This window comes from Pieris napi, chromosome 7 (genome assembly GCF_905475465.1).
Source record: "Pieris napi chromosome 7, ilPieNapi1.2, whole genome shotgun sequence".
Classification (NCBI taxonomy): Eukaryota; Metazoa; Arthropoda; class Insecta; order Lepidoptera; family Pieridae; genus Pieris; species Pieris napi.
Window position 1 is genome coordinate 3,099,439 of NC_062240.1, and position 22,883 is coordinate 3,122,321.

At 33.1% G+C, this 22,883-nt stretch overlaps 2 protein-coding genes across 3 annotated transcripts; one reads left to right on the forward strand and one right to left on the reverse strand.

The window, feature by feature from the left end:
* Positions 1-610: 610 nt before the first annotated feature.
* On the forward strand, positions 611-10,863 carry LOC125051326. Of its 2 annotated transcripts, none has more exons than XM_047651563.1 (6): positions 611-711; positions 5,990-6,148; positions 6,726-6,994; positions 7,555-7,762; positions 8,477-8,659; positions 10,001-10,863. In XM_047651563.1, exons 2-6 carry the CDS (start codon positions 5,992-5,994, stop codon positions 10,303-10,305), a joined length of 1,122 nt encoding a protein of 373 aa, XP_047507519.1. In that variant the 5' UTR covers positions 611-711; positions 5,990-5,991; the 3' UTR covers positions 10,306-10,863. The 2 variants fall into 2 exon arrangements, with proteins under 2 accessions (XP_047507519.1, XP_047507520.1); XM_047651564.1 differs by having other exon boundaries at positions 7,558-7,762.
* Positions 10,864-11,136: 273 nt separating this feature from the next.
* LOC125050948 (dnaJ homolog subfamily C member 3) lies at positions 11,137-22,100 on the reverse strand. Its single transcript, XM_047651043.1, has 11 exons — positions 21,880-22,100; positions 21,688-21,798; positions 20,793-20,887; positions 20,384-20,488; positions 18,655-18,855; positions 17,316-17,441; positions 16,039-16,263; positions 15,274-15,391; positions 14,743-14,875; positions 14,214-14,343; positions 11,137-13,559 (listed from the first exon to the last, which is right to left on the reverse strand). The coding sequence occupies exons 1-11, from the start codon at positions 21,956-21,958 to the stop codon at positions 13,413-13,415; spliced, it is 1,470 nt and encodes a 489-aa protein (XP_047506999.1). The 5' UTR covers positions 21,959-22,100; the 3' UTR covers positions 11,137-13,412.
* Positions 22,101-22,883: the final 783 nt, after the last annotated feature.

The following is a 22,883-nucleotide window of genomic DNA, read 5'->3' on the forward strand; positions in this document are numbered from 1 at the left end:
GCAAGAAAGTAGATGAAGCCAGAAAGCTATGTCAGGACCGTATTAAGTGGAGATCCACGGTCTGAAAAAGGCATGAATCAATAAATAAATAAATCAACAAAGTCGACACAAATGTATCATTGCCCCAGTGGGGATAACGTAGATTCAACAAGAGCGACATTGAATAATAATAATAAATATTTTTTATCAATTTACTAAAAATATATCAAGAGATAGAATACATAATATTAATCTACAAAAAGGTTTAAAAATGTACAAAAGAGAACAAAGAATAAAAATTATTCAATACATTCAACTAAAAGATACCTAATTTGGCTGTGTTGTTTGATGGTGTAAAAGTTAGGGTAAGTACGTGAGATGATTTTGCGCTATAGATACTCCCTTTAACCATATTCCGCGATAGCTTAAACAAGTATAGACTCTAGGCTTAAATATTGGTCGTTGTATGTCCGGGCTGCGCGATACAAAACTGAGTTTTTTGACAGATTCATCATTATATATTCGGAAAATTTGATTTGCAGCCACGGATATTTCAGTTGCGAGATAAAGTAATAAAGAATGCCTCAAAATTTACATAACACGGCGGTGTGGGGATGGTTAAGTGAGGAGTGTGGGGCTCAGCACAGAACAGTCGCGAGTTCTAACTACAAGAGTTGATACTGCTTCCTACTGTGTGATATATACGTGTTAAGTTAGATATTTAACAAAGAGGTAAGTGACTTATGGAGATTAACTTATTTCTTCAATTACTGACCAAAATAAGTTATTATTTGTGAAGAATTACTATCTTACTTGGGTTTAATTTAGATAACAATTTAGTAAATTAAGGGTCTTTACTTACTAGACTGTTTACCTACCTAGTACCTAAAATCGCGGTCTTCATTTTGTGAATTACGAAAATTTGGGTTATCAGTATTTGTTTGTTCAATTGTCTATATATTATTATAAAAAATATTGCCAGGTTTTACTGACGTTGTTCAGATGGCTTATGATTGGTACAAAGATTTTAAGATGGCTTCAAAGTTTGAATTACCTGTTGCAATAATAAGCAAGAAATATATTTAGAATATTTTGTATAAACGTTAAGTTTGAAAAAAAAAATTCTTATATATAATAAAATTATTTTCAACACACAAATATACAGTAAATACAATATTCTTAACCTACATAATAATAATAATTAAAAATGGTTAAAAAGAAAATTAAAATAAATTATATTTGAATTTAGTTTTTTGTAGCATCACGGTTATTTGTTTTTTTATTAATGTATCAGAAGTCATATGTCTAATTTCATATTTAAGTTTGCATGCAAAATTTTTCCTCATAAAAATGCGGTTACTTACGGATTGTAAACATTTAACCTATTTTGTAACTCGATTAGCAAAAGAAAACAGCGAGGTTTATGAATCAACTTTCATATGAAGCCGGTAGCGCAAGGCGAGCCGCGAGGCGGATCTCGTGAAATCCGGCACTTTCTCTGATTATGCAACCTCCGGGCCCTGACCTCGCCTGACCTTAGACGTGATTCACATTCTGACATAAACATTACTTAATTCTTGTCATCGATATTACTATTGCTACTCAGTTCTGCATGAACTACCACTACCACAGTACCTCTACTAGAAGACCATTCTGGTTTATGGAATACAACAAAGATAAAGGGTTTTTCAACAAGAACTTTGTTTTCTAAAACAAAATAAAACAAAGAATTTAGAGGAAAATGAATAAAATTTTTATTGTATTACAAAGAGAAAAGTTTGGCAATTATGAATGAAAAATGATATCTGGCAAATGTCCACCACGACCACGCTGACAGATGTTGATTCTTTCATCAAAATTTTTAATCACTTTTTGGCAAAATGGAGGGTCTATTTCGTTAATGACATCACGGATTTTGAGTTTTAAGGCTGCAATCGATTCGATTGGCTCCGTATAGACTCTGTCTTTAACATAGCCCCACAAAAAATAATCCAGTGGTGTTAAATCACACGATCTGGCTGGCCACTTAACAGCTGAATTTCGCGAAATTATGCGCTCGGGAAATTTGGTTTGCAATAAATTGATCGTTTCATTGGCTGTGTGACATGTGGCACCGTCCTGTTGAAACCACATTTCAGTGATATCCATGTCATCAATAATAGGCCAAAATTTAGTGGTTAACATCTCGCGATACCGTGATCCATTGACTGTTACCGCATTTCCAGCCTCATCTTCGAAAAAAAACGGCCCAATCACGCCTCCAGACCACATAGTGCACCACACAGTAACACGTTGAGTATGCAAAGCCTTCTCAATAATTGCTTTAGGATTTTCAGAAGCCCAAATGCGACAATTTTGCTTGTTGACGTACCCTGACAAATGAAAATGGGCTTCGTCTGAAAAAATGATTTTTTCAGAAAAACCAGCAGGTTGTTCCTGAATGAACTGAGCGAATCTGCGGCGATTTGAATGGTCGATCAGCTTTAATTCCTGCACCAGTTGAATCTTGTAAGGCTTCAAAGCCAAATCCTTTCGCAAAATTCGCCATGTTGTGCTTTTGGATAACCCCAATTGTTGAGAACGTCGTGAAATTGACAAATTTTGATCTTCTTCAACACTGTGGCTCACGGCGGCGATGTTTTCTGTTGAACGACCCGGTCGAACACGTGTTGGTGTTGGCACATTTTGTACCGAGTCTGTCGACTCAAATTTCGCGACCAAATTCTTAACAGCGGTCTCAGAAGGACGATTATGCTGGCCGAAAATATCACGAATTTTACGAAATGTAACTTTAACAGAACCACCATTTTTATAGTGGATTTGAATTATTTTAATGCGATTTTCGAGCGAAATTGAATTCATTGTAATAATTGCCAAAGCACCTGCTACGAATACCGCCAAAAACTAAATGTCAAAACTATCACGTTCTCGGTGTTGCCACAATTGAAAAACAAACTTCTTGTTGAAATACCCTATACAAAACAAACAATATTTTTTGATTTTTATCTTTTTGTAAATGCTTAAACCTTTGTATACATTTATATATATTTTGTATTCCATCTTTGGGTTAGTATAATTGATTTCTGTTATATCTTTAAATATATAATTCTACTGTACGTGTGTGTGTCACTGAACTCTTAAACGGCTGGACCGATTTGAAAGAATCTTTTTCTATGCGTTTGGGTGGCGCCCTGGGTGGTTTTAGACTCACAAATCAGCCCGGCAGATGGCGCTGCAGTCGGTACTTTCATACTTTGTTTAATACTTTAATCGCTTGAAATATCATGCAGGACAACGTCTTTCGGGTCCGCTATTATAATATACCTATGTTAGCTGTACGAAATAAATGAATAAAGATTCTTCCCGCTATATGTAGGCTTATTAACTACGTAACTGATTTTAGCTATTTAGACTCAACAAGAAATATTTATATGTGTAAAAATATTTAGATATATATAATAATTAATCCACAATCATAAGGGATCCCATTCTGTACAACGCTTATCCGTTAACACATAACAATAGCTACCTACTCATTCGTATAGGGTAATCAAGTGAAAAAATTGAAATTAAATAGTTTAATTTTATTTATTAACGGATAAATAAGGATAGTAGAGGCGTAGTAAACTCAAAATATCATACTTCATAGATTTTTCATATTCTTGTACATAATTAACCAAGGCATTTCTACCCGTCTATCAGCTATTAATTAAATAATTTAATAATTAAGCCCGTTTCTTTCCAATCTTTTCAAATGTACAGTTTAGATTTGTTACATATTGTTTTTCTTGTTATGCTAATATCCTAACTTAGGTAGCATTGATCGGAACCCCTTCATAGGTAAAGGGCGTCCTCCAGCTATTTCCAAATATCACTGTATCCACGGCTTTCTTTCTCCATTTGTTTCCTGCGAACTCTTCTAGTTATTTATCTACCATTTTTAGCACGCCCTCTTCTCCTTCCTCTTGGTTATAATTTTGTCTGGATTATTTTAACATTACGTAATTGTAGACAGGTTTACAGCGTATTTTTTATCGTAATTGACTTGCGTTTTGTGTTATTAGAGTGTATTTATATATGTTTACTACGCGCACGCTTGAAAGGGTTCAAAGCAAAGCCACGAAAATGATCAGGTCACTCAGGAAGAAATCTTATAATCAGCATCTGAAAGCACTTGACCTTACTGATTTAGGAAGTAGGAGATTAAAAGGAAATCTCATTGAAACCTATAAAATCCTCACTGGCCACTATAATGTCCCAGGAATTGAGAATCTCTTTATTTTAAGTGAAAATACACATTTGAGGGGTAGTTCTTTAAAACTTAAGACCACTCAACATAAGACAAATTCCCTAAAGAACTTTCTCCCAAACCGAGTAGTGGCCGACTGGAATGGGCTTCCGGAAAGTGTAATCAGTGCACCATCACTGAACTCTTTTAAAAATAGATTGGATAGTTTCTCCAAATCTCAAAATACGCGCGAATCAGCTTATTAAGCTGCTAGTGTGTTTATATACGTAGGTAATAATAATAATATATATAAGACCTTCTAACACGTTTTGCAGTAAAAGAAAATCGCGTAGTTATTTTTTATTTACATCTTTATTATGGTTATTATACTCGTAAACGTCGCGTATATCATGTTCGCATGCTTAAAAATGACAAAAACGGAAGAGAAAGTGTTCACGCCTATACCAAATGATTCGTAAATTCAAATAATAATACGCAAGTGGCACATTCATCGTAAACAATATTATGTAGTTGCAATAATGTTGTAATAAAGACGTGTGTTGAATCGCTAATTTGTGCCCGCATTACATTTTTAGAACTTATGTAGGTCATTATGTAATGAGAACACTATTTATATTAGTTCTGAGAATCATCTGGATTTATTTTATTGTTTCGAAGGAAATCAATAATGACGTACTTTAAGATAACTAATTATTTCGTCAGCGAGATAACCCAACATTTGCGAAGTAAATTAGTTTCCCAGTTACATATGTAGATGTTTTATTTAAAGAGGTATGTTGTACTTGTAAAAATTCAAAAATCTTTTATTCATATTGGTAACAAAATGTACACGTATAAACATCAAAATATAAATATATATGAAATGCTTCTAATTTTACATTTACTGCCAGTTCTCAAATCAAGGATAGAACGGAAGAGAAGAACTGGCAATAAACTCTCCGCCTCTCTTTTGAATCGCCAAGTTTTTTGTTTTACACAATGTTTGTAAGGAGCTGCAACTATTACACCATGTTCGACATCACATTTTAAGTATTAATAATAATAAAATACATTAAAAACAAAGATCAGCAGGAGGCATGGTGAAATAGGAACACGCACTTACATTCTCGTGGGAACAACACGCAAATACATAGTCGAAATAACTAACATCACCATCATACACGAATTCAAGTCCGACCAGTCACCACAAGTAGCACCCGTTCACATGTATGACGCATGGCCAGCCATCGGCCATAGGTATTAAAGTATCAGAATACTGGTAAATTACGACCAGTGACTCTGCGACCCAAAAAGTGGCCTATGAAATGAGAATCTTCCAGCACTCCCTGTCCTGTGCCACCTTCCGACAATTTCTGACTCACCGCTGCCCTCCTCCACTCAGTCGACCCAGAGGGCCGACCACTACTATTTTTGTATCTTCCTATGTCAGAACAAAGAAACTTACCCTTATTTCTTGTTTAAGTTTCCCGTTAGCATTTCGAAAATGCTTTGTCTAAGGGTCTGTTTCACAATGTATGGATAAAGTACCAAATAGCTATGCAACACATAAATTATTTGGAAGATAAATTGTGCTGACACTTCATCGGACCCATAACTTATGATGGACTTTATGTGACGAATAGCGCTATCTGATTGTCGTGAAACGCAACAATATTTTTTATCCTACCAATAAGTAATAAATAGCTAATTCGGAACTTATGTAGAACTTATCCGTACATTGTGAAACAGACCCTAAATATTGTTATTTTCATTATCTTTCAGAGATGTGGTCAGTGAGCGCGTTATTATGTCTGTTAGTTGCTGGCTGTGTGAATTCAGAGAACAGCACCCTCATCGATGAAGATGTATGCGAGGTTGAAGGACCCTTTAGCCTGCTGCTCGAGGAGTGGGCCACTTCGGAACCAGCAACCCAGAGACAAGGTAGCCTTTAAAATAACAAAACATTATTCTAAGAACAGTACATTTTATTAGTAATCATAACAATTAAGTAGGTATACAGTTTTTTCTTAACCTTAATAAACCTAATTTTATTAATAAAAATAAGAATAAAACAAATTTAAAAAATTAATTAAGTAAATATAATAATCTCTATATATATATAAAAGTCTCTTGTCACAATGTTCGTTCCCATACTCCTCCGAAACGGCTCGCCCGAATCTTATGAATTTTTTAATGCATACAAGGTAATCTTTCAAATTCAAAGTGCAAAGGGGTCCAGCCCAAAAAAAAATTTTTACTTTATATAATTTTTTTTTTTCGTTTTTTTATGATACATCGTACAAAACTACATACAACCCTTAATTTTCGCCCCCCTACGATCAACCCCTATTATAGTAGATAGTTATTTTTATTTAACTAAAATTTTTTTTCCTATAAATAATATACATGGCAAAACGAGGTTTGCCAGGTCAGCTAGTACAATATAGTTTTAAAAATTCCTCCTCATCCATACTCTATTTCGCTCAGAAGAGATCTTTTAAATAAAACGCCATTATAGGTCGTGTGATGGCTCTGCCGCCGACAAAAGGCTACTACGTCACAGAAAGAATTGACGGACCCCTAATGCCCCCACCACTACCACCTGGCCCCCAAACACACCACAATTCTGGAAGACCAATACCGCTTCAACCCAATTCTCCGTACAACAGTGCACCCCCACAGGGGTACAAAGGACCCTATGGTTACAAAGAGTGGGACACCTCTCCGCCGGCCAATGGAAAAATTGTCAACAAGCCCCCTTATAAAGACAAATTTAGACCGAGCTATGTAAGTATTTATATTTTATTTATATCTTCACGCCTTTTTCCACGAAGGGGCATGTAGAGAACACGGATCTCCACTCGCTACGGTCCTGATATACCTCTCCCGCTTTTATGACATTCACCATGCATTCTTGTTGGTTATGGGTACTTTAATCGAATCGTCGTCGACCAGTCACTTTCCGAGCGGCGGAATACCATCCGTATCACCTTGACGTTCGTTCCACAACTGAGCGTTTCTTAAGTCAATTTTCGCCGCGCACCATCACTATGTGAATCAGCTGCCCACTGTAGTATTTTCGAACCAATTCGACTAAAATACGCTTCTACATTTATTTGACTGATTTTACTCAGTTCTTCCCATATTTTCATTTTAATAAATGAATGTAGATGTGTATGGATGTATAAATTACCAATCCAAAATAAGGCATGTTAATTTGTAACTTCTTTCTTAATCAGTCATGCTATTAGTTCCTATGTATAAAAACGTAGTTATTTCTGTTATATATTCTGTTCAATAGTAATTTTTTTACTATAGCAACTATATAATATATGATTTTAATTTAGCAGGCACCACCGTCTCCTCCTAGACCGCAACAGCCCAACTCTATCGATCGAGTAGACGACCCACCCCGCAAGCAGGTCACAGAAACAGATTTGTTCTTGCTAAGCGCCATCGAAAAACTCGTGTACCGTGCCGACCTTATGGAGAAACGCTTGAGGAAACTTGAAGAAACTTTGCACTATATTGTCGCTGGAAATGACCCTAAACCAGGTCAGTTAATGTTTAGTGCGTAGCAAAAAAGATCTATTTAAACGTTGGTGCTGACTCAGGTATGATAAATCTATATTAGAAAGCTCCTTGAAAATACACACGAGGGTAAGATTTATTACATGTATAAACAAAATAAGGAATAGTTTTGTCTCTTGTTTCAAGTTCCACAACATTTGCACTCGTCGCTCATGCACTACATTCGATTTGTCTGTTACAGGTACTAACATCGGGATTCGCGTCCCCATACATATAATGCGTATAACACTACTTTCTTAAAAGTTGATATGTTTTTATGCTCCCCTACTGCTTTCAAGCGCCTTTTAAAATCGTTATAATTGTTTTGTCTTTAGTTTATGTACTATAAATAGCTATATTTACATTTTCGTGCACATTATTGTTATCTTTTTATTTTTACTTGTGTTACTCTTACTTTTATTTAACAAAAATCTTATATGAAACAATTTAAGAACACTTCTATAATTATACCTAGTAGATATATATTTATTTATACTTTATTACCTTAATCAAAAACATAGACTTAACAAAAATAAAAAAAGCAGGTTACAAAAGTTATAAGGCAACGGGCGGCCTTATCGCTACAATATTTATTTAAACTTGCATTTGTGATGTTGTCATAATTCTTATTGATAAATAAATAAATGAAAATTATGCACTCAATATTTTTCTAATATCATTACTGTGCATATTTTCCAGAACCCTGCGCCGGTAACTACAGTCGTGTAGGCGGAGTCTGTTACGAGTGGTCAACTGAGCCCGCGGACTGGAAAGGCGCCAGCATCGCCTGTCGGAAGCAAAAAGCTGCCTTGCTTGAACTGCAACACGACGCTGATAAAAGGCAGCTACTCTCCAAACTGCTCAGCGATAAGCAATTCAAAGGTATAACCATTATTGTTCTTAAGTACTATCAGCAGGCTTACCCTGTAACTGACGCCCTGAACAATAGAAGTATTATTATACAGACCAGTAAATATTTAAAGCTATTAATTTTTGAGTCAATCAAGTCTACTGGTAAACTTTTTTGGTTTTCCCGTTATAAATGTCAATGTTCGGCTCGGCAATATGAATACTTCATACTGTGATTTTCATACATATAAAACCGAATTACAAAAAATATGTTAGAAAATCAAAGAAAATTCATGAATCATACAGTTTTACAGCGTATCTCTAGCGTATAATCTAATATATAAAATTCTCATGTTGCGGTATTTTATACTTAAACTCCTCCGAAACGGCTTGACAGATTCTCATGAAATTTTGTGTGCGTATTGGGTATGTCTATTTTTCATCACCCTAAATGTTAAGGGCACCCCTAATTTTTCTTTTAATTTTTAGATATTTTTTTTATTATACAGCATAAAAAAATACATACAACCATTGATATACAAAAATCCCAAGATGCACACTCAACGTCAAAAAAACGTCCTCAAAAAATGAGCGCAACATTCTAAATTGTGCGCTCATTTCAAATAGTCTCGCGTCTACAAGTGGAGTCGATGTTATTTATTTGTGTTTTTTTTTTATAAATAAATTTATGTACTATTGAACTTTTTTGTGTGTAGTTTTTGACAAATATATTTACGCTATATAAAGTGTGGGTCAGGAGGTAGCCAATTTAACATTTTTTTTTTTAATTTAAAGAAAAAACGTTTTAACCGGATTAAAGTTATGTATTATTATAAATTTACAACTATTTAACATCCAACACCTTTTGTCTTCAGTCACGGTGACCACTCACGCTGTAAAGCACCCGAAAAGTCGGATAAATTTAAAATTATGTTAAATAGTTGTAAATAAAAAAGTCATGTTCGACTCCACTCAATACCTTGTCCTACCGACCACGGTCGGTCGTAAAATTTTATTGCTTTAAGTACGTATACACTGCGTTGTAATAATAACTGTAAGCAATTCGCGTAAGGTTGATTTTGCAATAATATATGCTTGTAATATATACTGTTATGGACAGAAATAGTGTTTCGGGACACTTTCGAGCGTTACTTTTATATGAGACTGTGCATCTTGGGTTTTTTGTATATCAATGCATACAACCCTTAATTTTCAACCCTCTACGATCTACCCCTATTTTTTATTATAGTAGATAGTTATTTTTATTGAACTAAAAAAAATTTATCTAGAAATAATATTCAGCTAGTAATTTATATTATACCTTATAACGTTTATCTAATAACAAAAATTAATAGTTTCTTCGTAAAATTCAAGGCAAAGACTTTTGGACTGGTGGACTAAACCCTGGCTTACTTTGGATCTGGTCACACTCAGCTAAGCCAGTCGAGGCTTCCAACTCTACCAGTATCGTTGGCGAGGGCCGCTGTCTGGCGCTCGTGTATGACCCGGCTATTAACAACTACGTATATCGTGGACAGGACTGCGCACTTAAACATCGCTACATATGCCAAAAGGAAGAAGATAAAACCAAGCTAAGCAATGAGGTGCAACGTGTCGCGAGGGAACTTCACGTAGATAGAACAAGGAAGTCCAAACTGCTTTGGGATGAATCGGTGTAAAATTCTTTATTGTTTCAATGACTTCCAAAAGAATTTAGTAAAAATCTAAGCGTAAGGGCACCGAATTATCGACCTAATTAATATTGAATAAAGAAAATGATGTGAAACAATAATGAAAATATTTGTGAAATTGTATTATGCGATATCTATTTCATGATTGTAAAGCAAATGTTTAGGTTTTCTCTAAATTCTATCGAAATGAAGCACGTAATTTACTATTTAGTACATAATTGCTACTACTTTTAGGTCCATATTTTAATTCGTATGTCAAGACACAATGTTGTCTTGAGCGCTGTCAAATGTCATACTTCAAACATAAAAAATGGTTTGACGGCTCTTACCCGGGTATATAAGTATATTTTCCCAATTTCAAGTAATTTATTTAGTGATAGTCAAATCGGTGGTAACCTGTTACACTAAAACCACCAAATGTCAAATTAATTTTCGTAAATAAGACTAATTGGTTAGTTATTGGATTATATGTAAGACTGAAGTATTATTTATATTAATTTTATATTTATTATAAAAAGTAATAAATGTGTTATTAAAACAGTTTTATTTTACTTATTTTATTCTCCATTACTTACCTACTGTTTTGGTGCGTAGTAATAATAATATAAGGTAAACCAAAATTTATCTCAATCACTTCAATATTCCTTTTAATTCATATACGAAAAAAAACTTACCTGCCCTGCTTTTTTATTTTATATCAGAAGCATTTAAGAATGGACAAGTTCCGTCCCTTAAAGTACCATATCTAATAGTGATCATTCAGGCAGTTCCCCTCCAATTGTTGAGGGTTTCGGAAAAAAAAACAATAAAACCAAAAAATATCTCATAATCACTTATATTTCTAAATATTTACAATAACTTAAGACTCACAACAAAATAAATAATGTTGTCGACAGTTCGGACGCGGTCAAAATCACGTCACATAACATTCCGAGTTCAGAGTGGCAAAGTATAGGAGAAATACAAACTAATATTATGGCCCCACGGTTTAGATAAACGAAAATTGAAAAACTAACGATAAAACGTTTAATTGTGATTGGTCAACAGAGTTTGTACAAAGGACCCGAGACACGATACGTCAATTGACTAATCACAATCAGACGAAACGCACCACTATAAGTAATTACCCGGGGTAGATCCAGGCCGCGTTATAGGAAATCGCGTTGTAGGAGTATTCTCGTAAATCTGTTTTTTTTTAACGTTAGTTATCGAGTTTAATTTTATAAGAACAAAATTGAAAAAGGACGCGTTCGAGTGCAAAAGTACGCAAATTAATTATTATAAATTTCACACCGCAGAAATATAACTTGAGAAATCTCCGTGTTATAGGGGGAACGTAATTCGCGTTATACGAAAACGAGTTGTAGGGGGATTACTGTAAATCGTTGTCCATTCTCGCCCCCACCGAGAATGTCTTATTGGTAAATCTAGGCAATTAAAATGAACTTCTAATAACGTTTACGACCGTTTTCGTCGGTACTGAAAATAAAACTGACTGAAATAATGACTTATGACGTTCCTTAGCGATCTAAAACGACTTTGTGCTAGAGCTCGCCGAACAAGACGTGATACAAGAATGAATTATACAATTTGTATAAAACTGTCAAGATCTCGCGTCTTAGATTTGTATAGACGCGGATCTCGTAATGCCCTTTAGTTATACCATAAGCTAGACTAAGTTCTAAAATATGCATATTTTATTGATGAGTCAGAAAACCCGACTTATGAGATTTTTCATACAAATAAATGGCTGTACACCTTATCTTAATTAATATTCACAAAATTACATAAAGTGTTAATAGTTTTGATCTTTAATAAAATATAGAAGCAATGTTTTTGGATTGTATTTTTGTGAGGCCATATTATTTTTTAAATTAGGCAGACATATGACATATCCGACTGGCAATATAAAAAAAAATAATATAAAGTAGGGATAATGACAGGTTTTAATAGTGTTTATATTCTAAATATTGAATTTACTAAAACAAACCACAGATAGATGTCATTAGTTACCCCATAGATTATAGACCAAAGTATAGTCTATAGTCACAGATAGCAGCAAAAACAATTGTCTTTATATTATAAACTGTATTTACTAACGTAAAAATATTTTTTTTTTTTAAATTGTTTTTACGTTCTTAGTCTAAAACTTGTCATTATACCTATTTATAATTAATTTCACTAAGATCTAGCGAATATTATTTAAGCTTAGATATGCTTGTACTTGGAAATATTGGTATTCTGGAACCTGTTAAAGCGTATGTGATAAATCAATTTTACTATATATGGGCGTGTAAAACATTTTGATGGTTCGACTAGATTTTAGAAATTATAGTTTAAACAATAAATAAATACACTTTTAACCTATTAAACTCACGTTAGTATAAGCACGGCTAAGAAATCATTTCCATAAAAATATAAAATTTTTGACACATTTAAATTCAGTAAGTGTATTTATATAACAATATGTTATTGAATATTATAGTACATTGTGTATTCTATAAAATAAAATAAAAACAAGTCTCAACGAAAAAAACTGAGAAAACAATCATTATTTTATTAAATAACATCTAATAAAAATAAAGCCGTAAAGGTAATTCAAAAATGTCAACTGTCACGGTGACACAGACAGGCGCGATTTTAGGTGACAGTTGACATGTTTGCAATGACATTCATTCAATTCTTGTATAAAACATGATTCGAAATATGTATCTACAATATGGTTGACAGTGGTTTAGTCTATTTTTTATTATTGTTGGCAACCCTATTTACAAATTCAATTTCTACTCATAAAACACAAAATGTTATATATTTAATTGAAATAAATACAAAATATAATGAAATGTTAATAATGCAAAAACTTTAGAAAATTGGTTAAATTAATTATAAAAACAAATTATATCCCACATCAAATATCAAGATTATTTACCTATTATACATGTCCTCTGAGAAATGCGGGAATATCTCAAAAACTACTGAACCGATTTTGATGAAAATTTAATGTCAAAGTACACGTTAGGATAATCTTTTATTGAAGTGGTTAAAATGTAGTATGAATCTCAGATGAAAAATTAGTACATCTCACGAAATATGGCTTAGTTGAAGTGGAACTTGAACTGGAAGGGCGATCCATGTTGGAAGTGATTGAAGGGGTTGTTCCCGAAGGGTTGTCTGCCCCCTTCAGGGTCTAAGGGGTCCACCCCGCTGTCGAATTGAGCCCGCTTTTCGGGGTCCGTTAACACCTGTAATTTGTTGTAATTTTTTTTTAACTCTTTAGATATTAACTGTAGTACTTATTATACCTAAAATAAAAACAATTATACCAAACACCAAATAATTATCTGTGACTGTTTTCTGAAATTTGGATGCTTATTAAATTCTAAACAAAAATGACACATGACAGATCCATAAACACAAGAACAGCACAGCACTACTGCTCGCTTTAGTCGATCTAAACTTTTTATCATTTATATTTACTATCAATGCCACTAAAAAAGCCATATTTATTAACAATAACGTTATCTAATATATAAAATTCTCGTGTCGCGGTGTTTGTAGTTAAACTCCTCCGAAACGGCTTGACTGATTCTCACGAAATTTTGTGTGCATATTGGGTATGTCTGAGAATCGGACAACATCTATTTTTCATCCCCCTAAATGTTAAGGGTAGTCCACAACTAATTTTTTTTTAATTTTAGATAAAAAAAATTGTAATTTTTTTATGATACAGCATTAAAAAATACATACAACCCCTAATTTTCACCCCTCTACAATCAACCCCTATTTTTTATTATAGATGATATAAATGGTAAAACGACGTTTGCCGGATCAGCTAGTAATAATATATATAACGATAACATAATTTTTATTTTATTTTGATTAAATTTAGATCTCACCTCCTTAGCAGCAGCGATATCAATGAACTTCTTCTCTGCGACCTTCTTCTCGTCCCCTTGGAAGTTGTCCGGATGCCATTTCTGCGCCGCTTTACGATATGCCTTAGTGATCTCCTGTTTAGTTGCCGACCTGTATTCATAATAAAAAAACTTAGTATTATGCTTTCTCTTCCCATCAAGTATTACGTCACGCAATATTTGGAGATTATTGACATAACCCTCCCCCCATGTAACGCGCCGTAACGTTTTTCTGTACGTATAGTAAAACGTTTCGTGACCACCTAGTGACTCTTTATACCTAAAAGTTACCATTATGCGGTGTAAACTACTGGACAGTAGAAAATAATATCAACAATAACGCGTAATTCAATCCCCGCCCTACATCGTAACGTTTTACAAAAGGACCCCCCCCCCCCCAAAATTCGTTACGTAATACTTAACCGCTCTAGTAAGTGGATCCATTTAGGTTAGAGAAAATGTACACCATCCTTCCTTCACATATAAATATATGCGAAAGTAATTAACATACCTTTTAACATTTAATATCTTGTAATAATCCCTTTGTTCGGATTGTTTTTGAAGTTTCTGCGCTCGGCCCAATCCGTCTTTCGCGCGTTGCAGACCCTCGTTCAAATCCAACGCTTCTTTGAATGATCGTATCGCTGCAAAAGATTAAATATTATGAAATCCAGTTCAGGGTTCGATTTCCGGTAAAAAACGAATTGTTTCCATAGAATTTCCTTCAAAAATGATCAACAGAAGAAATTTTTGAATTTCAGATAACAAATTAAACTTAACTATATGTAATGAAATGATATTTCATTCATCTGAATTTGGCGTTGTCTGTGGAAGTTGGTAGTTTATTTAGTGCATTGTATTGTTATAAAAAGATAGATTAAAGGATATAACTGAGGATATTAGTGAACTTTAAATGTCGTTTCTTTCTATTTTTAGGTAAGAATAATTGTTATAGTTAGACAATAAGTGTTTTATTATTATAAAAGTGTGATCAATAAAACAAGAACTTTATAATAAAAAATATAATAGATTTGGTACTGACCATCATCAAACATGTCCAGCCCAATTAAGGCATCTCCTTTATCACACAACACACTCCCTTCTTTTTGGATCTCCAACGCACTGTTACATTCTTTCAACGCATCAGTCCACTGTTCGTCCTGAAATTATTTACATATTTAATTAAAGCTTTCAAGTGTTACGTCACGCAATTTTTTGAGATTATTGCCCCCCCCCCCCCACGTAACGCGCCGTAACGTTTTTCTGTACCCAAGTACAGTACTGTATAGTAAAACGTTTCAATCCCCGCCCCGCATCGTAACGTTTTACAAAAAGACCCCCCCCCTCCATATTCGTTACGTAAAACTTGAACGCTTGAAGTGTAAGGGACACTTTGCACAAGAATAAACCATTATATAAAAATAAACATAAAAAGCGATCTCTTCCAGGCAACTAAGCACTATCTATTTATATACGCTTTAAGTTAAATATAAATTTAAACAATTCCTTCTATTTAGAATTTCTATATAAAGTAATTATAGAAGTTGTCGAACCTTTTATCCCGTGAAGTTTGACATTTTTGACACTCAAAGAGAGATTGATATCTCGTAAAACAACAATAAATGAACTCAAAAATATATGAAATTTAACAAAAATTGTTAATAATGTCGTAAAATGATAAAAAAATTAAAAATCACAAAAATTGGCGAAAATATCAAGTATTTTTAATAATGTTCAAAAATAATTTCAAAATCTGGCGAAAATGTCAAATATTGTTTTTAACGTCAAAAAATGTCATCTGTCATACCTTAGCGAGACAGGAACATAACCATTTCCTTCCTTCGTACACCACAAGCGTGACTTCCTTTTCAGCAGCCAACACACTCTTAGCCGAGTCTATACAATCGCTATACTGACGCGCCTCGCTGCTTTGCTCGCACCTCAGCAGTAATTTGTCTATTTTTTTCAACTTTTTATATAGGGGAAAGCATTGTTTGTGTTCCGGATCCAGTTTTAAACACTCGCGCACTTCCTGTAATAAAAATATTATTTATTTTTGAACCAACTTAAAAAGCTCCTCTTTTTTATTATTTTTATCAGTTTGACCTTTTTTCATTTAATCTAATTACAACAATATATGTTAATATGTTTGGGTATGATAACTCCTCCAAGTATATGTGCAAGATTATCATTTACACTAAGTTTTAAATCATATATTCTCAAAAAGAATTAAAAAAAACATGTCATAGACCAACAAATCGACTAGTTGAGGCACAGAAGGATGATCACCTGCTTGTGTTGTTTTTTTTTTATTTCTAACAAAATAAGTTACCATAACAGATCAAACCGGCAACGCAACTTTTTACATTTATATTACATACAAAACAATACGTATACAGATAGAGAAAAACAACAAACCATAACTGTATTTACAGATTAAAATATTTACATGGGTCTGTTTCACAATGTTTACATAAAGTACCAAATAGCTATGCAACACATAAATTATTTGAAAGATAAATTGTGCTATTTGACATTCATCAGACTCATAACTTATGATGGTCTTTATGTGACGAATAGCGCTATCTGACAGCCGTGAAACGCAACAATAGTGTTTATCCTACCAATAAGTACCAAATAGCTATGCAACACATAAATTATTTGAAAGATAAATTGTGCTATTTGACATTCATCAGACTCATAACTTATGATGGTCTTTATGTGACGAATAGCGCTATCTGACAGCCGTGAAACGCAACAATAGTGTTTATCCTACCAATAAGTAATAAATAGCTAATTTGGAACTTATGTAGAACTTATCCGTACATTGTGAAACAGACCCTAACTATTCCCTACATTATAGGAACTCACATGAAGCAAACCTTTTGTTCACTCAACGGACAATTTAAAACGTCTATTAATCGAAATAATTAACTGCATACAGTTCAATAATTATTTCCATACATTGTGCCATGTGTGCCCTTCGGAAGGTCAGTTATCGCTGAAGGAACGAATAGTAACGGCGGTCGAGGTACGTAACAACTTTATAAGATGCATGGTAAAATAACTACTACTAAATATTACCTTTAGTGCGTCGCTAACATGTCCCAGTTGATAAAGTAGCGAGGCTAACCGATGATAACCAGCAGTGGAATCTTGCTGTAGACGATTCACAGACCGAATGTCAGATACCGCCGAGAACAGGTCATTCTATGAGAAAGTCATTAATAAATAATTACATACATAGAAAATAGTAATATATGGATTATAACTAACATAGAAGTGTTATTTAAACTAGCTGCTGTGGTCTCTGGCAGAATGACCAGCGCTGTGGAAAAGTCTGCTCCTCAGCATAATGCTGAGCCAGGGCCAACCACAGCACACACGCATTACACACTTGAAACGAAAAGAAACGGAAAAAGGAAAAACATTTTTTTTTATATTTCTCATTATATTTTTTTCATTATTGTCATTATATGTGTGTATTTGTTAGTAATAAATAGTATGTCTAAGTCTATTTATCTTAATATATATAAATAACGTGTCACGTTGTTTGTCCGCTATGGACTCCTAAACTACCGAACCGATATCAATCAAATTTGCACACCGTGTGTAGTTTGATCCAACTTAAAAGATAGGATAGCTTACATCTCAATTTATACCCGCAATATTATTTTATTGCAAAATATTTGTTTATTATTTGATAGTCACAATTCTAACAGATGGCGCTGTGTTGAAAGTACCAACGTTTCACATAAGCTACAATTTAATGGCATAACCACCAAAAAAGCATGGTGGTACCTATGGCTGGTGTTCTCCTACCGTTTCCCTTGTACAGCTTGCTATTATGCAATATAACAAAAACCTTAGCCACAGCAACGGTTGGCCGGTCTGCTAGTAGTTTTATATATTTTTTACCAAGTACCCAAGTACCCAACGCGCCATTCTCAAGATATTCTGTATGAAACCTTTTCGCTACCCAACTATAAAATTGTCAAAAACAAAACTTCGAATGGTTAGACAACTATACTTAATGGCAATATGTCGAATTTTTCGAAACACCGACTACACATCATACACAACGCAAACCTACCTATAAGCTTCCCAAAAAAACGCACTTTCTTGGCTCAACGCTTTTTGTCTTTCATAGGCCCTTTCATATTTAATCACTTTAAACAAAATTTTCTCTATAGATTCAAATCAGTATTTTTCGTACAACAGTAGTTTAATTTACGTCAAGGATTTAGAATCATAAGTATGTTAAATGGAAGAAACTAGCTGCCCACAACAAGGAATCCTAGTGTGGGGGCAAGTGCACTTTCTCATTTTACTGTACATACTTGTTTATTATGTGTAATAAAGTTTGTCTTTCTCTCCTATGTTATTTGATTGTCGACAAGGGAAAAATGTCAAAAACACTCACCATAGCAATATAGCACTCGGCCCGGAGCTGCCTAAGGGTTGCGGACCATGGAGACACTTCTAACAGTCTAGTGGCAAGTTCAGCTGCACTTCTGAAGTCCCCACCCCGATAATAGGCCTCTGCCAATCGAAGCTCTTCGGTTAGCTCATCCATACGATGGTAGTATGTGAGTGCCTCTGAGTTATACGGGTCTTCATATGTCTGAGGATATTAATTGTTAAGAATGAAAATATACAGTACAAACAAACCATCCCAGTACAGATAATTTTATTACAAATTGTTACATGACTTAGTATATAAGTTGTAAATTAATTCAATGACAACTCATTGGTCTAGTGGTTAGTACCCCTGACTGCGAATCCATGGGTCCCGGGTTTAATCCCCGGCTGGGACGAACATCTATATGATGAGCATTTGATGTTGTGCTTAGGTCTTGGGTGTTTAAATATGTCTATCTATCTATAATATGTATTTATATTCGTTGCCTAGTACCCATAACACAAGCTTCACCAGCTTAGCATGGGACTAGTTCAATTGGTGTGAATTGTCTTTAAAAAAAAAAAAAAAAATTTCCTGATGGATAGAAACCTATATCTAGTTTGTGTCCACACCATTATGAACTTCTTTCAAACAATGTAACGAATAATCTAATTTAAGTTATGTCATAATTATAATAAGTATATTTTCAAGTTTAGTCTTTGATTTTGTTCAAGCAATCATTCGACAAAGTTTCAGAGATCAATGGAAAATATGCAACAAAATTGGTTGCTGTAACGCAAACCTTCAAAATATTCTTTGATAATTATATTTATTACAAACATGTGAATAAAAGTAATGCAAGAATGTAGTTATCAGTTTAGCAGTAAAATTTCTAGTGATAACCATATCATTATGAAACAATAACATGGCTTTGTCACACTTGGTAAACTTAACATTGCCTTATCTTCATTCGATATAGTTAATGTCACACACATTGTATTATTAAACCCATATTACTGGTTATGTTACGCAAAAGAAAATTAATTCGTAAATGCTATTTCAATTTTTAAATACTATTTAGTTTTATATATTAGTCATTAGTTTTGTATTGTTTCATGTATATATGAACCACGGAAGCCTACTACACCCTCTGTCTTCTTTGCCGATGAGTAGGGATGCCTTCAAATTTTATGACGTGGAATAAGTGATACATGTATCTCATGTTCCATAATAAACATATTTTATTTTTATTTTATTTTTTATTTTATATATTAGTCATTAACAGTTTTATATTGTTCCATGTATATATGAACCACAGACAAGTTACTGGTCACAATAACACAGGGACGTTCTTACTGTGGAGTCTAGCATCTGTGTGACTGCCTACCATATAATTAAGTCATTTTTAGAAATCAATAAACATTAATGCTGCTCATTTATAACGGTTCATTTATAGCTCAACCGTAAAATGTTAGTTTGCTTTTTGTAGTACTTTTAGTAGGTCATTTCAACTGTAGGATTGTATTATAAAAAATATTATAATTCATTTAAATAATGTTTAAAAAGATCAGCTCTTAATGTCATATTTGCATATGAAATTAAAAGTACAGAATTTACCAATTTTAGTGTAGAATATTAAACACCAATTTTCATTTAAATTTCTTTAAAATAATACAACTTTTAACGCTTATTCCATACAGAACTTGAAATGCACATTATGTATGTTTGCAAAGATATATAAAAAACATACCACTTGCAGGAAATCATCTTTGGCATGCATGTATTCAGCTTGTTTGAGGTAGACTTGTGCTCTATGCACTCTGGCTGTTGTGAAATCGGGCTTTAGATCTAATACCTGAAAAGCATAAAGTTTGTTAACTTGTATAATTTAAAGGCATTAAGTTAGAGCATGTGAATTTTGTGGTTTTCTGGTCTAATCAGCAAACAATGCAGAGGGTCTTAGGGTTGGAAGAATAATAAAAACATCAAGTATGTCTCTGGTTGCGATACTCCCTACACAAGATCTTACATTCACTAAAATAATGTACAAGCATTTGCTAACCAAGGTTCTAGACAAAAAAAGAATTATGTAACTTACACACTAATTATTTTATATATTTTTTAACTTACACACTAATTATTTTTTATATTTTTTTTACCTTACTAAAGTCTTGTAATGCAAACTTAGCTTTACCAAGAGCATAATACACTGTGCCTCTTTTAAAGTATGTGAGGTAATTGTGTGGGTCCCCCTCTGCAATAAAAGGGTATGGGTTTAAAAAAATAGTATTGGGATAAAATACATAATATGATATATACATAAATTTATAATGTGTTAAACTAAAATAAATTAAAACAGTGTAAAAAATAAACATTGTAATTGGCTGTTTAGTAAAAAATAACAAATGAATGTTGATGATAATTTATTTAGTTTGACTATGCTGTATTAACCGTTTTAGTCAAAAGCTCATGTAACATTATTTAAGGGGACAGTTTTATTTTTTATAAGTAAGCCAGAAATAGCAGTGTATTATTTCTTACTAGACTTCAATATAAATTTTTCATTAAATGAAAAATTAAATTATAAATGATTATTATATTGATTATCTATTATATATTTTTTAATTGATATTATATTCACTAGTCAACACATTTTTTAGTATTCAATATGTATCAATATTTGCAACAAATTAGATTTAATAAACATAAATAAAATTGTCTTACAAATGGTATTACTATCTCCGTAAGTCTTAATAAGAATACAACTATTTAATGAGAATTACATGGTTTGACATAAAACCTTAATACTGCAACCATTCAATATTTTACCTAAAATGTTGCATGAATGAAACATTTGCTACATATTCTAATTGTAATGTTATCAATAATCAATCATAAACTTGTACTGTTTGGATACAATCGGTAAATATTGTTCCGCTTTAATGCTAGTCACAACCTTAAGTAATTGAAGAATTATAAAAGAAAGAGTATTTAAAATTGAGGCCGACAAATATTAAAGTATGTAAGATGTCTTGTGAGTAGTGGTATACTTACCAACAGCTGCATGATAATGTGTTAACGCGTCTGAAAGTTGACCACGACTTAAGAAATCTCGTCCTAGTTCTAAATGTTTATTTACTTCAGCCTGTGTCGTGCACTCTGAAACTATGAAATAATATCCGTATAATATATCATTACAATACCGACAATAATTTAAAAACAAACCAAAACTCTATTTTTACTTACATTCCAATACTAAGTCTAACAATAATAAAACTAGACATGGCGTGACTTTGTTCCAGTTGATATTCACAAGGCTGTCCATTATTTTCTGTAAATGTATTTAGTAATCACAAATAATTAAAGCAATTCTGAATTTATTACACTAAAAATATTTATGACATAGCTTTTAACTTTAGTCCATCTTTCCTTCGTATTTTTTCGTGGTCTAATTTGATTGGACCAAATCACCACATTTGTGAACCGAACAAAACTTCAAAGTATTGTAAATTATCAATGTCTAATTAACAACTGTCAATGTGTCATGCACATTATATTAGACAAATCCATAGCTAACAAACCTGTATAGATTTTTACGCTTTCATCTTTTTCAAATTAATTAGAATATTTTAATATAAAGGCTATAAAATTATGTAGTTTTATTTCATAATTATCATAGCCATTTAAACAAAAACACTCCATTGTACGCATGTTATTTAAATTATTTTTATGGTTTTATTTACCATGGATATACAAGTCGATAATTGGAACGTATAAAAATCAATGTTGCCATATAATCCATATGATGTTTTTGTTATAGTAGCAAACTTTAGAGTGATATTCAGAAATGAGACTTGGCGCAAACTAGGACTTCACGAACTTCAGGGGGTCTAGCCATATTTATGCCGAAAAGTATTCTACATACACTGCCGCTTTTGCGTAATTGTATTGTCGAACACGCTTCGTTCGCACTTCGCAGCCAAGGGACACGTTACTACACTACCGCAAAGTAGTGACAAAGTAGACAGCGTAGCTCCGAGCTGCTGTAATGCTGTTCGTAGCACCTTACTCCGTCATATTGTCTCTGGATTAAATGTATTCCTAATGTCAGATTTTTAAACCTAATAAAAGTGAAAACTTCACATTATTTTTTTTAATTTGCAATAGCAAGCTGCAACATAAGAATGCGAGCAAGATCAGAACAATTTTCGATTTTAGTGAAATTTATAGAAAGTAGCATAATATATGAA